General features: G+C 41.2%; 1 protein-coding gene across 1 annotated transcript in view; it reads right to left on the bottom strand.

The window, feature by feature from the left end:
- LOC125486249 (E3 ubiquitin-protein ligase TRIM63-like) overlaps positions 1–3,232 on the bottom strand; it is a 10,956-nt gene extending 7,724 nt beyond the window's left edge. Inside the window, exons 1-2 of the mRNA XM_048612941.1 lie at positions 2,928–3,232; positions 1,809–1,975 (exon numbers count right to left, since the gene is read on the bottom strand). Of these exons, the coding sequence (XP_048468898.1) occupies positions 1,809–1,975; positions 2,928–3,086 (326 nt within the window). The 5' untranslated portion in view covers positions 3,087–3,232. The remainder of the gene's footprint in view (positions 1–1,808; positions 1,976–2,927) is intronic.
- Between the last annotated feature and the right edge of the window lie 14,599 nt (positions 3,233–17,831).

Below are 17,831 nucleotides of genomic sequence, written 5' to 3'. Positions count from 1 at the left end.
ACTGATGATGAAGGAATGGTGATATTTGCCCAAGTCAGAATGAAGTGGATTCAGAAGGGAACTTGCAGGCAATGGAATTCCCATGTGGCTGCTGCCCTTGTCCTTCTGGTGTTCAAGCTGCTGAGATGAAAATCCTATCCTGATTGTGCCAGCTCTTCCCTATCACTGGTGATGAAGGCCAATCATTGAATGGTACTTTGAAAACGGTCATAGTTCTTTAAATTTATTTATTCCTGCTGGAGCTGCATTTCAGAGATGATCATTGTTCATAAAATTAAATCTCTCACTGTTAGACTTTTTTTAAAAATGCTGTTTGTTTTATATCAACATATTATGACATTTTTATGTAGCTAATTTCATTCATGGCCAAGCGTTTTTTAAAGGCACAGCTCAGCAAAGCTGGGTAGTTACTGACCAACTATTTTTAAACATTTAGAAACAGCTGGACTAAAGAACATTTGTGTCATCGTTACCAGTTGAAACCTTGCCCAGATGACCTTGAGAATATGAGTACGGTGGGAAGTCACTGTAGCTTAACATGGGGAGTGAAAAAAAAAGTTCTTCAGATGTTGTTTCATCTGATTTTCATCTAAAATATGTACCCTATGGTCAATCAACTCCTTCTTTTCCACCAATAGAATCTGAAATTGAAAAATAATTTTCCTTTATTTCACATCTTATCCAACCCTCAGGCATTCCCCACGGTGACTGAAACACAAATCATTGCTTTTGAGGAGAGACCACTTGTTGCTCCACAGACTAATTAATGTAGTGCAACCTTTGCAGACTCAAAAAAAATTCAATTTGCAGGTGACATTTTATATTAGTTGCAAAGTTGTTTTATCCTAATCTACACTCAAAAATATTATAAAATTCAGAAAACCTTAAAGGTCTTTTAGTTTGTGAAATCAGCACCTATTTCACATCAAAAATCTTACTGTTGCTCCACATACTTTGAACTTTTTATATTCCTGTAGTCACATTTACAATGTTTATTAAAAATTGGTGCGTATTAAAACTAGTCACACTGTAATTACACCCTCCTACCAGTGAAGGCACTGTAACATTACCATAAATTGAAGGATGTTGTTACATAGGATTTTTCAGTTCAGAACTTAAGATCTTTGCTGGCATTTACACTCCATGTGGGCCTTCTCCCAAATGCCTTCTCCAACCTATTTTCTCACCATGTCAACAGATCATTTTTTTTTCTCCATGATGTATTTATCTAGCTTCGTTTTAAAACCATCTACAATAATCTCCTTCAACCACTCCATATGGTAGCAAGTCTCACTGAGTAAAGAAACTGCTCCTGAATTCTTTATCAGTTTGATTAGTTATGTCTTAATTTTGTTACACCCTTGGTTTTGGATTCCCTTACAGGTGGAAACATCTCTACATCTGCTCCATCAAAGGCCTTCATAATCTTCAATGTGAGTTGTTCACATGGGCAATTTCCATTAAAGAAGGAAACATATGAATTTGTAACAGAACTGTAGAAGTAAACACAATATATAATAAACTGGGCTAGCATTACATCTTTGTAACTCAGTCCAATTGTTCCTGAACATATTCCCACTTCAACTGAAAAATACAAGATTTGGATTCCTGATGTGTTCACATGACATTTCAGCAAATACCTCCAGGAAGCATCATTGCAAGCAATGCATGAGATGTGTTATAATAATCACCTTCCCAGCTCGGCAAACGTATTTCCATCTTCTCTTCCCATCACCCACCTGTACCTCTGACCCTCTGCCCCTAACAACAAGTTTGATGCAGAAGGGGAAATGGTTCCCCAGGCTAACCTGATTCCCTCTTCCTTGTAGATATCAATGATGTTCTCCACCAGTAGGTTCCTCTGCAGTCCATATACCCCATGACGGTCCAGGATAACTTCATGTCGACAGGATGGGCACCTGAACCTACCTCCAGAAATCATGGTACCTCGACTCTGCCAATATGGATTAGCAGCCTAAAAAAAGCACATACATATGTATATCTAGAAAATGTTTAGCACAAGCTCACAGATTAGCACCGTACCAAAACTGGTTGCAACATTATACTTATTCATCATTTTTAAAAATAATGTCAAAAGATATCACACTTTTTAAAGTTTCTGCCTTAAAAGATTTTCAGAAATACTTACTCAGCTAAAGGTTTGTTAAATTTTATATTAGAGAGGTCTCCCTATGCCTTAAAGATCATTCCTATATTATAACAGTAACTTTACTTGAAAAATATACTTCATTGATTATAAGATGCTTTGGGACAACCTGATGTTGTGAACAGTGTTAATGAATTCAAATTCTGCCTTACATCCTATCTTTCTAATCTGCCTTTCTTAACTGGTAATAGTGCTGACTGTACATGGTCCAGGTTCAATTTCAAGTTTATGTTAGACTAGCTGATCTCAGACTTCAGTTGAGTTGCTGCAACTGGTTTCAATGGCCTTGGTCTGAGGAAATGGGGAGAAATTAAACCATGGCTCCCATTGGAGTTTGTGCATGTGCAAGCATCAGCTCATGGCAGAGCTAAGCTTGGTATGTGTACTCTCGAGCGTCAAACAGTCAGTTGACATTCATTGTCAAGATTAATCCGAGTGAGGTATGGGGACACAGGAGGGACAAGCAAAACTCCAACTTTTATTTGTATAGCACTCGTGGCATGGTGCAAACATCCCAGGGCATTTCACAGGAGCCATATCAAACAATACTTGACACCAAGCCACCAACTGAGATATTAGGACAGAGGATTGAAGTCAATATCTGTGTCTTACTGTAACCCAGCAAGGGGGTCAGAGTTCTCCACAGAAAATTTGAAAGGAGTTACACGTTTCCAAGTGTTACTGTCTCTGAAAGTTTGGAACACTGATAAGAGACCCCAGTTTGCTGAGTTTTGAATGGACCCAGCTTAAAAGCACTAACCTGGAATATATCATTGGCACATTTTCTGCACAGATTGTGTTGGCATGGCAGGATCACAACTGGCTTTTCAAACATTTCAAGACAAATTGGGCAGATGAGTTGCTTCTCCAGTGTCTCCATTGTGCCGGATTCTCGAATAATGTTCGGCTGGAACTCCATCTCCAAATATAGCACACACCACGTAAAAACCTGCTGAGTTGCGTTGCCTTTTTCTTCTCCCTGTTGCTCTCGTTGCTTTCAGACAAATTCCGTGTTAGTATCCTCTTCAGAAGAGATTCAGTGGAGCTCAGGCGTCGTGATAAGATTACTCCTTGTTCCTTTTCTGTCTGTGCACGACAGCTCATGTCCTTTTTATAAAGATTTCCAGTGTCACATGATAGCTGAGGTAGGGGAGGTGGGGGATGGGGGAACCTAGTCCTCAACATAACTTTTCCCATATTAGAAACTTGCAACGTGAAACTGAGAACAAGCAGGACCCAAAGATGCAGTCACATGTGACACTCAGCAAAACAACTTACACAGAAAGAATAAATAAAAATAAAGTTGCTAAACATTTTATATAACTGCCAATAGATCAAGGTGAGTAGAAAACATCCTGTCCAAAATGTCCAACAAAAACAATTTTGTTTTCACAGTGCATCAAGGGAATTTTGAAAGCACTTTAACAGGATTTGTAGATAATCATGAACATTGATAATGAGGGGGAAAGGCATCAGAAAGTCAGTGTAGGGCTTGGTTATCTGGATACTTTTGAAAGCAGGCAAGGAGATTGTGAAGAAATGCAGTCTTTTGGGGATAGGGATACTCTCAGAGCAGGGGATGTGATGGTGGAAACGTAGAATGAAGCGTCCAACAGCCAGGAGTGAAATGAAGAATAGGTCTAGATGGGTTTGCTTTGTTTTAAAGTTTCCACTTGGTGTATCCAGAAATATTTTAGATATGGCTGATATTAAAGAAAATACAAATCCTTTCCACTTATCAATTGCAAAGATTCTGCAGCTGTTGAATGTAAAATATGTATTAAGAGCCAACAACATTGACATCCCAAGAATGAAGTTTGTAAAAACCAGTAGATCTAAGCCCTGGAGTTTCCTCCACATATTTGCCCAGCCACCTGAAAAGTGTTCAAGCCAATCTAGTGGCTTAAAAATTGGACATAAGTGAGTCATGAGCATAACTAGAATAACACTCTGATTTTCCTCAATGTTAATAACCACGGAAACTGTCCAACCAGGTTTCCACCCACAACACTGGTAACAACCCCCTACAACCCCAACTCTCAATTACAAGTAAGCTCAATTGTGCTCGTTCATGAGTCTCACTAGGACATCTTGTGGTACCATCACAATCCCAGCCACTTGACCAGAATCACCTGGTGTCAGTCCCACTGCATATTTTAATGGCCGAGAAAGGTATATTCATAATGTGCCAAATATGCTGAGTATCAATTGGCAAAATCCTTCCAACATGAGCCAGTGGTGGGGTTTAAGAAAAGGAGATATTCCTGATCAGCCATGTGATAGAAAGAACATCGAACGCTATGCCATCACAACCTACCATTCTGACTACAACACACATTTTAAAATTTATTTACTTATGGGACATGGGTGTTGCTGGCTGGCCAGCATTTATGGTGGTGAACAATTAAACAACTCACTGGAGGAGGACACTCTACAAGTATCCCCATTCTCAGTGATGGAAGAAGCCTGACACATCATTGCAAAAGATAAGGCTGAAGCATTCACAGCAATCTTCAGCCAGAAGTAATGAATGGATGATTCATTGTGGCCTCCTCCAGTGGTCCCCAGCATCATAGATACCAGTCTTCAGTCAATTCAATTCACTCCAGATGATGTCAAGAAAGGGATAGAGACACTGGATACTACAAATGTTATGGGACCTGACAACATTCTGGCAGTAATACTGAGGATTTATGCTGCAGAACTTGCTGCTCCCCTCACCAAGCCATTCCAGTACAGTTACAACACTGGTATCCACCCAACAATGTGGAAAATTGCCCACATATATCCTGTACACAAAAAGCCAGACAAATCCAACCCAGCCAAATACCACCCCATCAGTCTACTCTCCATCATCAGTAAAGTGATGGAAGGTGTCATCAACAGTGCTATCAAGCAGCACCTGCTCAGCAATAACCTGCTCACTAACACTTGGTTTGGGTTCCACCAGGGCCACTCAGCTCCTGATCTCATTACAACCTCAGTTCAAACATGGACAAAAGAGCTGGATTCCAGAGGTACGGTGAGAGTGACAGCCTTGACATCAAAGCTGCAATGTGGCATCGAGGAGCCTTAGCAAAACTGGAATCAATGGATATCAGGGGGCAAACTCTCCAGTGGCTGGAGTCATACTGTCACATGGGAAGATGGTTCTGATTTTTGGAGGGCATCTCAGCTCCAGGACATCTCAGCAGGAGTTTCTCAGGGTAGTGTCCTAGGCCCAACCATCTTCAGCTGCTTGGTCAATGACCTTCCCTCCATCATAAGGTCGGACGTAAGGATGTTCACTGATGATTGCACAATGTTCAGTACCATTTGCTACTCCTCACATATTGTAGCAGACCATGTTCAAGTATGATTCATGCCACACAAATGCCAGGCTATGATCATCACCAATAATAGACAATCTAACAAGCGCCCCTTGACATTCAATGGTGTTACCATCATTGAATCCCCACTGTCAGCATCCTGGGGCTTATCATTGACCAAAAACTCAACTGGATTCACCGCTTAAACACTGTGGCTACAACAGCAAGTCAGAGGTTAGGTATACTGCAGTGAGTAACTCATCTCCTCACTCCCCAACACTGCCACACTCTACACCACCACTTCCAAATTCCCTTCCAAGCCAGTCACCATCCTAGATCAAAACCCTGGAATTCCCTTCTTAAGGGTATTGTGGGTTCTACCTACAGCACACGGTCTGCAGTGGTTCAAGAAAACAGCCCAACTCCATCTTCTCAAGGGAAATTAGGGAAGGGCAATAATTTTTCTTATTCATTTGTGGGATGTGGGTGTCACTGGCTGGACAGCATTTATTGCCCATCCCTAGTTACTCTTGAGAAGGTGGTAGTGAGCTGCCTTCTTCAACCACTTTAGTCCACCTGCTCTGGATTGACCCACATTTCCATTTTGGAGGGAATTCCAGTGACAGTGAAGGAACGGCAATATGTTTCCAAGTCAGGATCATGAGTCGCTTTGAGGGGAGCTTGTAGATGCTGACGTTCCCATGTATCTGCTGTCTAGTCCTTCTAGATAGAAGTGGTTGTGGGTTTGGAAGGTGCTATCTAAGGATGTTTGGTGAATTTCTGCAGTGCATCTTGTAGATGGTACACACTGTTGTACTGAGCATCTGTGGTGGAGGGAGTCAATGCCTGTAGCTGTGGGTCTAATTGAATGGGTGGCTTTGTCCTGAATGGTGTCAGGCTACTTGAATGTTATTGGAGCCACACCCATCCAGGCAACTGTGCAGTATTCCATCACACTCCTGACTTGTGCTTTTTAGATGGTGGACAGGCTTTGGGAGTCAGGAAGTGAGTTATTAACCACAGTATTCATAACCTCTGACCTGCTGTTGCAGCCACTGTGGTTTTGTGGTGATTTCAGCTGAATTTCTGTTCAATGATAACCCCCAGGATGTTGATAGTAGGGGATTCAGTAATGGTAACACCATTGAATATCAAGAAACGGTGGTTAGATTGTCTCGTATTGGAGATGGTCATTGCCTGGCATTTGTGCAGCCTGAATGTTACTTGTCACAAATTGTCCAGATCTTTTTGGATTTGAAAATGGACTGCTTCAGTATCTGAAGATTCGCGAATGGTGCTGAACATTATGCAATCATCAGCGAACAACTCCACTTCTGATTCCGCGATGGTGGGTAGGTAATTGTTGAAGCAGCTGAAGATGGTTGGGGTAAGGACTCAATCCTGAGGAGCTCCTGAAGATTTGTCCTGGAGCTGAAATGACTGAACCTCTAATAACCACAGCCATGTGCCAGATATGACTGTAATCTGTGAAGGTTTTGCCGTCAACTCCCATTAATACTAGTTTTACATGTAAAAATGCAGTTGCCACTGCGATTCACTCCTTGAGTGAACTATAACACACTCAAACATCGCACCATATTACAACCAGACTTTTAGGTGCAGCAGGAAAGAAAGATTTTTTTTTCTGCTCTTTTAATGTTTAAAAATTTATTCATTCTTAGGAGGAGAGTGTTGCTGGCGAGTACAACATTTGTTGCCTACCCCTAATTGTCCTTGAGAAGATGTTGTGAGCTGCAGTCCTGCAAAGACATTCCAAGATTGTGAATCAGCAATAATGAAGAAACAAGTCAGGGTAGTGAGTTTGCCTGTAACTGTTGTTGTTCCACATACCTGCTGCCTTTGTACTTCTAGGTGAACGGGATTCCAGGTTTGAAATGTGTTGTTGAAGGAAAATTGCAATTAAGGATTTTTAAGAACTATATTCTCACTAAGACCTACTCTGAATGAACTAATCTTTGAATGGATTTTTCTGGAAAAGTGTAAGTCACATTAAAAATTTCTCCACTAATCTAGAATGGCAGAGCAGGCTCTAGGGGCTGAATGGCTGACTACTCCTCTTTTGTGTCTGGTTGTGCATTGTACATGAATGGCTGTTAATTGAGATTAATCTTTTAATTTTAAACTCAGAGAAGTAAAATGAAGTGTGAGTTTGGCATTTTTCTTGAGCCATGACTGTATATACTGATTTTCATACATTTAAATTCCAGAGTATCCTCATGAGATCGGGACGACTTTTAGGCATAACTTGACATTGCCAAAATAGCCATAATTTAGGGGACAACGCACATATCACATCCAAGAAAAGTACTCCAGGTTGTGATAATGTGAACTGATGAAGTTCAAAGTTTCTCAAAACAAGCAAGCCACTATCCAGTCCTTTGGCTATGGTGAAATGTAAAATATGCTGTTGTGTTATGGCAGAGTATTCTGCTGGGTAATGTGCAGTTTATTATTTTGTTTTGAATGTTAATTAGTATGTCATATGTCCCTTTAAAACCACATAATTCAATGATCAGCTTTTTTAAATCAATGTAATGTTCCATCTGTTTAATATGTGCTGGGTAAATGGAAGAATAATAATTGTTGCTTGGCAGTGAATGAATCAGTTTCCATCTTATATTTATTCTCATTTGTAAGATTGTTCAGGGTTATTTAGTTATTATTTCACAGGATGCAGACATCACTGGCTAGGCCAGCTATAATCACCCAACCCTAATTGTCCTTCAGAAAGTTGTGATGAGCTGCCTACTTGAACTACTGCAGTCCATACCATGTAGGCACTCACACAGTGCTTTGATGAAAGAAGTTGTAGGATTTTGACCCAATGACAGTGAAGTAATGGTGAATAGTTCCAAGTGAGGATGGTGTGTGCTTCAGAGGGACACTTGCAACTGATGGTATTCCCATGCATTAGTTGCACTTGTCAAGTCTTCTAGTTTTTCTCAACTAACTGTAACATTTAAAGTGCAACTTCTGATGCTTGGAGGATAACAGTGTCAAGAAATGCATGTCAATGTATTATTTGGTTTCTACGTATTAGAAGTGACAGCTATAACTCAATGTGTAACATTCTTACCTTTCAGTTAGTAAGTAATGGGATCATAGCTCCACATCAAAGCACCAGAAGCTTCAGAAATGGTCTCAGCTGACATTTCAGTCCATCACTCTTTCGGGGTGGGGGGTCTGTGGTGCAGAGGTGAGGTGCTGCAATGTCAATGGTGCTGAAATAGAGCACTAGTTAGAGGTGGAGTGTGGGCTCTCCAATAGAGTTAAAAAATCTCATGACAGTGTCTAAAGAAGAATGTTTTCCCCAATGTCTTGCCAAATACTCATCCTTAATACATATCCGACATAACTAAGAAGAGATTTTATGCCTTACTTTTATCTCATTGCTGAATGCAGTAACCCGGAAATTCCAAAACCAAGCTCTAGACCAACAGAGGAGAAGGGAGACAGGGAAAGAGAGCTCTAATATCAGACAAAGGTTTGAGAAACAGCCACTGTGAAATAGTCTCGCCAGGCAGGGAATTTGTTTCTCCAAATTTAAGCCATGTTGATTGAGGCGTGATAGCGCAGAAACCTATCAATTATCTTGTCTTTGCACTAAATTTCTCTTCTCAGATGACACTAATCCAGGGATTGATGATATGTGAAGGAGCAGTGGCTGTAGTGAGCCTTGTAATAATTGGCACCACTCCCACTGTTCTGCCTCCAGTAGTTGGAGTGAAGGCAAGTTGTTGTTTTAACAATGTTGCTGAAGCTGGGAAGTCTTCTTGCTGCATTGAAGGGTGTAGAAGCCTGGTACCCATGGTACTGGATCCAGCAAAGCATAGGTCCTGAGTTCAAATCTCCACCATGATAAGTTGTGAAATTTAATTTAATAAATACTATCATTTGTGGGTCAGCATTATTTTATATATTAAAACAGTCGGTTAGCTAAAGTTCGTTTGGGAAAGAAACCCATATCTACCTGGCACCATTGTCGACAGGGCCCTCAACCAGGTCCGATGCCTCTCTTCCCTCCCACAACAGTGATAGGGTTCCCCTTGCCTTAACCATCCCACCAGCATTCACATCCAGAAGATCACCAGATACCATTTCCCCCACCTCCAGCAAGATGCCACCACCAGACATATATTCCCCCACCCCTCTTGTCTGCCTTCCACAGGGACCATTCCCTCCTGGACATCCTGGTCCATTCTTCCTTCACTCCCAACACACACCCCCACAGCCCCAAGGCACCTTCCCCTGCAACCGGCGAAGGTGTAACACCTGCCCATTTACCTCCTCCCTCCCCAGTATCCAAGGGCCCAAACATACCTCCTAGGTGAAGCAACACTTCACCTGCACTTCCCAGAATCTATTCTACTGCATTCGCTGCTCACAATGTGGTCTCCTCTACATCAGGGAAACAAAGCACAGACTGGGTGACCGCTTCGCAGAACATCACACCACCCTGTTCCCTGACCAACATCTCTGTCTCTGGCTTGCTGCAGTGTTGCAGCAAAGCTCAGTGCAAGCTGGAAGAACAACACCTCATTTTCCACTTAGGGACCCTGCAGCCCGCCAGACTCAATATCGAGTTCAATAATTTTAGGGCCTAAACTCTCCCATGTCCGAGACCTCTACCCCACACATCAGGCCTTGTTATCACACAGTCTGCCATTACACACTAACTATTGTTAGTCACTAACAGTCCCCATTAACAGCTATCCACCCTCCCAGCCAGATTGTTATCAACTCCTTTGTCTATCCAACTGCTCTTCTCTCTCTTCGGGCTCTATCTTTTATCCTGTCATTTACTCCCTACCCCATCCGCCTCCCTATTTTCTGCATATAAACCAATGTCTTCCCAAATACCATCAGTTCTGAGGAAGGGTCACCAGACCCGAAACGTTAACTCTGATTTTTTCTTCACAGATGCTGCCAGACCTGCTGAGTTTTTCCAGCAACTTCTGTTTTTGTCCCTACCTGGACCCACACTATATAGATGTCTCTCAGTGCCCTTTAGGCAAAATTCCCAGTTTTAGTCGTATTCTGAGGATAGATAAAAAAAAGTAATTAACATCTGGGAAGCAGTGGAAATGTTTGCCTAATGTTAAATGATTTTAGTGGCAAAAGGAAAGCAGAAATCAGTCTCTCGTCAGCAACATATGTGACAGAACCAAAAATTCAAAATGGACACTATAAGGGCTGTATGTTTTGACCTCAGTCAGGGCAGTCACAGAAGTAGGCAGGACCAGATCCTGTTTTTGTTTGGGGATTTTGGGAGAGCATTACGGCTAGCCACCCACAAATGATGGACAACTGTTTTGACCAATGGCGATGTCAGGGGATAGGCCAGCTGCCCGGAGAAGGTCCCTCAGCTGCAGACTCGAGGACCAGCCTGGTTTCATAGAACTTGAAACATAGAATTCAGCTGCAGAATGTTGTATATCGGGGCTTCTCCCACAACCCACCCTCTCTGGTGGCCAGGCTACTGCAGATTCTACTTTTTATTTAACATTTTTAAAAGTTACATCCACTTTGTGCCTTACCAGCTGCTGCTTCAGAGCTTGAGAACCTCTCCTCGTGATCACGCTGCTACACCTTGACTCTGAGACTCATTAATTGGAGGAACAGCCTGCTCAATGGTCATTAATTGATCAATTCAGAGAAAAGCACAGTGACCCCCATTCGACCACAACATGGGGTTCCTGAGCCCATAGGCAAAGTCTTGCCCTACACAAATTCCTCAAACCCCAGGTTACAGTGTTGAAGCAGTAGTGTATCTTGCCAAAAGATGGCAAAGCATCGTTGATCCTCTTCCTTGCCCTTCTGAGTTCCTGCAATCGGCCTGTTTGCTTTTATTACAAGTGTTTTTGAATCCCTCAGTGGCATTACCTCTTCCTATCTGTGTAACTCCTCTATCCCATGACCCTGCAACTCTTTGCAATCTCTAATTCTCCACACTCGGCCTTCCTCGATTTCCAACACTTCGCCATTGCCTCTATCTGCCTCACACCGTAAATCTCTGGAATTGCCTCCCTAAAACACCTCTGTCTCTTTCTGATGAAGGGTCTAGGCCCGAAACGTCAGCCTTCCTGCTCCTATGATGCTGCTTGGCCTGCTGTGTTCATCCAGCTCTACATCTTGTTAACTCTGTCTCTCCACTTCTCTTTTACTTTAAGAGGCTCCTTAAAACCCAACACATCACCTGTCCTAAAACTTCCTTATCAGATTCAATGTCAAATTTTGTCTGATAAAGCTCCGAGGAAGTACTTTGGGAAATTTTGATATTCTGGTGGGGCCAGACAAATGGTGATATTGCTATGAAAGATGATTTTTCCATTTATTTTCTAAAACCATGGACCTCTGGCTTATGAAGTCAAGACAGTTAAATGTGGGCATGTGATATACACAATAAAATCTTATCGTAAGACGTGTTTATGTCTAACACAGGCCCATTATATTACTACAATTATTAACCATGTTGAGGAAAACTCAGTGTCATAGGAAGTTCCTCAGCACAATGTTCAGAAGATTTTTGCAACTTCATGTTCAACAAAATCCAGGTATAATGCAAATCAGTGAATTCCACTAGAGATCTTCAGACGCTGACTCTAAAATTAGCAAACATTGAGAAGGTCACATGTCTGACACAATGCTGTTGATCTGTAGGCATTTATTAAATGACTTGATGGAGTACATTCTTGGTATATTGCTGATTCTTTACATGGCAGATTACAAGACATGTATTCATTCACACCTGCAGTGTAACTGAGATCATTCTAAACAACAAAATTTAGTTCCCCATAGGCGTACCTCAGTATCAATTGGCCCAAATTGAAATTCACTCAATAATCACTGTCTCAAAGCCTTTCCTCGCATTTGGTCTTTTTTTTTTCAGGCTCTGAGTTTGTGCAGATCCAGCTGTAACTTTGTTATTGCAATATTTCCAAGAAAGAATAATGAGTGCAATGTAAGGTTATGGGATTTGTGAAGGGGATAGGTACTGAAAGAATCTAAATACTACAAAAAACTGAATGCTTTTGGTTTTCTGCTGATGCAAGTTTCTGGGAACATTGCAAGTGACATTGGCATGATGAAAGCATACAGTTATTACCACAGAAATGAGCAAAGGGTGTTCAGAGCTGTCTCCGCTTAATCTCAAAGCTCTCCTATTTGAAGGAATACACATTGCAATGCAATCAAACAGCAATCCTTATTGTTGGTTTTCAGAATTAAGCCTTACTACAGTTAGAACATTTGTTAAGTCAAGATCTGTAGCTGGATTCTGAACTTGAAAGTTGCTGAACTCTGAGCTTGGACGAACTGTGACTTTAATCTTGCGATATTTCCAGGAAGGAATAACATGGCAATCAACAAGTGGTCACATTACTTTGCATGTGCAACAATGGCCACTTATGCATCTGTTGATGAAAGATGATACCTTCAGTGTGCCAGCGGAACTTATCAGATGACATTCCCATGATGAAAAGGAGTTGCTAAGGGCTGTACTGTCAACCACAATCTGTCGCGAGGTCAGCGCTTACAAATCTTTGATTCACAATATGTTCCACCTCAACAAGCACAGTGGTCCAGAATTGCTGGGATGGGGTTTTGCCCTTGCCTATCAGCATCAATATTTTTAAAGTTGTAATCGGACAGTGAGTTCGATGAGTCATCTAAAACCTCAGTTAAATACTAATTAGGTATATCTCCTTATGTCTATCCATTTAATAAGATTCAAGAATGGAGAAAGAAACAGGGAGAAAGGAATCAAATGATTGGAGCCAAAGCAGGTACAAAAAGAAACCTAAAGAGAAGGAAAGGAAAATTCGTTAAAGAGAGAGAAATGAAACAGGAAAAGGAAAAAGGTAATATTTTTAAAAATCCTTTTTATATCTCCAATGATGACTTAGTGCTCCTCAGTTTAAATCGTTCTCTTTCTGAGCAGAAAGTTTGATTAGTAATGCAGGAACATAAATCTCACCATTAACTGGGTACTTAAGCTGCGGGATTCCAGCTTAACTTTCCATGGTAAGTTTATTGGATAAAACTATGTGTTAATGTAACAATTTCTTGAAGCTCGCGGAAAGCAGGAGGTAAGATGCCTTTATCACAAGTGCGTTGTTGAAAGAATTGTCTAGCAACTTGTAGCAATTCAAATCTCATGGTCTATCTCTTCTTTTCCCAAACTAGCTGGCTGTTTTAAGCATTAATTACTCACTGTTAGCTTGACAGCAAAATAGTGGTCATTGCTTTTGCTCATTCTGTAGACTTGTACCTTCTACTGGTTTGGGTTGAATGGCACAACAATTGCTCAGTAACCAAGTTTTTCCAGTACCCATCCTTTGCAAATATCAGGAGTCCATTTTTCTCTAATGGGAAATTATTACATTGGTAAGGGTTTCTACAAAGGATAACTATGACTCCATTATTGTAGCAGGAAGTACAGTTTGCAGGTAAGAAAACAACACAAATCCCAATTGTTCAGCCCATGCCCTCTATGGTATATCTGGTGTTTGGGGTTGTGGAAATATCCTCCTACTGGACTTTTCATATCTCTCAGAAATATCTTAAGCAGAAAATCACTGGAAGTTACTGCACAGACAGAAAAAAATTGTCTTTGATATCTCAAAAGAGGCTGCATAGCAAAGAAAAATTTCAGAGATAGTAGGAACTGCAGATGCTGGAGAATCTGAGATAACAAGGTGTAGAGCTGGTGGAACACAGCAGGCCAAGCAGCATCAGAGGAGCAGGAAGTTTGCTGACGTTTCGGGCCTAGACCCTTCTTCAGAAAAGAAAAAGAAAAAGAAAAGAAAAATTTTGCTTGTTTTTGCCTCTTCCAAGGGATTACATGATTGTTGGGAGTTAGGGGAATGTGGATTTGCCAGCAAAACAGGAGTTGGGAATTGGGAGCTGACAAAGGAAAATGTCTTTTTCATAATATTCTAGGTATCGTTAATGTGTATGAGGCTTGTTAGATTTGCTCAACTTTTCCAACCCAATAATTTTGAAATGTTTGTGAATGCATCAAGGTTACAACTGAGAACAGGCCACTTGGCACAATCAGTCCATGTATACGTTTACCTTCTGTATGAGCAAATAATTGTCATTTTGTTAACCTGCCCTGTTCCCATATCTCTTCAAATCCCATTTCATTCATTTGTGTGTCAACATCAGCCATCACCCAGGTCGCCATAAATGTAGTGAAACTTCAGTGGACCTGAACCTCAGACTTTCAATCGTTCAGGTGCTCACTGATCCTTACATAAAAGACAGGGTCCTGGGGTATAAGCCACACATCTTTGAATGTGGTAGGACAGGTTGACAACGTTGTTTAAAAGAAATAAAAAACTGGGATCCTGGACTTAACATAAAAAAGTATGAAAGTAAAATTGAAAAATCACTGCTTAACCCTTAGCTGGAATTATACATTTAATTCTGGGCATTGCATTTTAGGTATAGTGTCAAGGTCTTGGAGAAGATACAAGAGAAATTTTACAGGAATGATACCAGGATGAGGAGCAGATTCAATTGTAATTTTTAAAGGGAATTGGAAAAATAGTTAAAAAGGAACTTTTTTCAGAATTGCATGGAAAGAGACAGGGAATCAGACAAATTGAGTTGCACTTTTAAATAGTTAGCAAGTCTTGATGGACAGAATGTCCTCTTTCCGCACTGTATATTTCAATGCTTTTCCTGCCTAGAACAATCATGCTGACCCTACTGAATTGCCAGGGACATGTCTCTGATTATAAACATTCCTGGAATTGCTTGGTTTCCCTTGGGAGCTGGCATGTAGTTTGACGGTTGTGAATGAGGGTGGGAGCTATATCAGCTTCTCCTCCCCTGGTTCTCATAAATTTCACATTTAGCCAGATTGCTGATTCAATGAATATTCAGGTCTCAGAATCTGCTAGGTTCTCTAGTCAACAACAAACTGATTCATTACCGAAACCAGACTTAATCAAAGATGTAAGAATAATTGGCAAACAGAATAAATTGTGAAAAATAGATATCTCTCCCCTTTTAAGTAAAAACACACAAACAAATAAGTCTGAAGAAAAGCAAACAAAAGGAAATATTTAGAGTGCCCACTACTTGATTAAGAAGCATTTAAACTCATGAAAAGAGTGTAAGTCACTAATTACCCCTAATGTATTCTTATTCTGGAGTTATTTTGCACACACCCAAACTGCTGGCCCTGGTGTGTCTTCCTGGATCAGTTGTAGTTAACTGATTCCCTTTCCTTTATTTATATTTTAATATTTTTAGATTCCAAGAAAATCCTCTCCAGGAATCCTCTACAAGTGGCAAAGATGACTTCTGCTAGGGTTTCAGCTCACTCAATTTGCTGAGAGGAGTTATAGGGAAAGAGAGAGAGTAATGGGCTTTGGCTCTTTGGGCAGTGACACTTTCTCTTACTGCAGCAACGGCAGGAGTTTCTGGAGGTAATTCGGGAGGCACAGCAGAAATTCATCCCAAGGAAGAAGAAATATATCAAGGGGACGATGAGACAACATGGCTGACAAGGAAAGTCAGGGACAACACAAAAGCAAAAATAAAAGTGTACAATGTGGTGAAGACGAGTAGGAAGCCTTTAAAACCCAGGAGAGGATAATGAAAAAAAACAATAAGGTAGGGGGAGAAGCTGAAATAAGAGTAAGCTAGTTGGTAGTCTTAGGGAAAATTGCAAGAGATTTTTTTAGATATCTAAACAGTAAGAGAGAGGCAAGAGTGGACATTCTCCCCTTATCTGCGTGGGTTTCCTCCAGGTGCTCCGGTTTCCTCCCACAGTCCAAAGATGTACAGGCTAGGTGGATTGGCCCTGCTGAATTGCCCATAGTACCCAGGGATGTGCAGGCCAGGTGAGTTAGCCATGGGAAATGGAGGGTTACAGGGATAGGATAGGGGGTGGGTCTAGGTGGGATGCTGTTTGGAGGGTTAGTGTGAACTTGATGGGCTGAATAGCCTGCTTCCATACTGTAGAGATTCTAAGATATGATGAAGTGACTCAGAATCTAACTTTAACAACAAATAGAGATGGTGGAAATCCTCAACAGAAACAGAAGCACTGGAGAAACTCAGCAGGTCTGGCAGCATCTATGGAGGGAAACCAGAATCAACGTTTTGGGTCCATGATGCTTCCTCAGAATCTAATTTTGTTTGGTATCATTCCTTTGAAGTGCCTTTGGATGTTTAACAACAGTAAAGATTTTATATAAATCCAATATGTTATTGCTAATGTTGTTAGCTGTTTAGGAAAGGAAAGAACATGAACAATATGACCAAAAATGCTCCCAAACTTACCCCCAAATCCACAAAAAGTAAAATATAAAGTCATAGGTCAAATAATGTGTCCTTGCATTCCATCTCATTATGTTTGATTGTCAGTGATCTAATTTTAATCCCATTAGCTCACTCACAGTACTCTGGAAACAAAATTTAAACCTGTGTTATGACCTACCGTGAACCACTGAGCGAAGGCACATTGCTCATTGAGTGCAATGTCAGCTGACTAGAGAGCTGTGATAGCAGGACTGTGGTTATTATTAGACATTCTTAACGGTACTCAACTTGATTCAGAGTCTGAAGCAATGGTTAATTTTACAGCAACTTTGGATAACACGCTAGTCTGGTCATCCAGGACTTTGGGCAGAGTGAGCTCTGGTGGGTACAAGGGGGCATGGTGCAGGGTGTTGGAAACATTGACAGATTACCACCCTTTAAACCCTTGTTTTGTAAAGCCATTTGTTTCCTGAAGACTTTATGCTTATTTCTCTCTCAGTTCTTCTCCTTCCACCTGGAGGGTACTACACTCATCAAGGTACCATCTTGTGGGTTACCAGCCCTCCTGTGGTGTCTCACCCATTGTGCTGTTTCATCATGGGTCAGCCTAGTTTGAAGAGTGCTGTCTGTGGAAGGGGGTAAATTCAGGTTAGCTCAGTCAGTTGGACAGCTGGTCTGCAATGTAGAGTGATGCCAGCAGTGCAGGTTCAGTTGTACCAGCTGAGGTTACCGTGATGGTCCCATCTTCCTAACCTCACTCATCACCTGAGGTGTGGTGACCCTCAGGTTAAACTCACCACTGGTTGTCTCTCTAATGAGAAAGAAGCCGTATGGTCCTTGGGGACTATGATGACATTACATAGACATCTCTCTATTTTACATCTTCTATGCATTTCCATTAACTTCACCATAAATTTATAACAGATAGACAATTTAATATCACGAATTTCCAACTACTGCCAAGTTCTTTCAGATGGAAACTGAATTAAATCCATGCCACCCAATGAAATTATTTCCACACCATCACCCCTCAGCTCACCAGCCAGGATTTTATTGGG

The sequence above is a fragment of the Rhincodon typus genome, chromosome 27 (assembly GCF_021869965.1).
Source record: "Rhincodon typus isolate 14 chromosome 27, sRhiTyp1.1, whole genome shotgun sequence".
Lineage (NCBI taxonomy): Eukaryota > Metazoa > Chordata > Chondrichthyes > Orectolobiformes > Rhincodontidae > Rhincodon > Rhincodon typus.
This window is presented reverse-complemented; position numbering and strand designations above follow the sequence as displayed.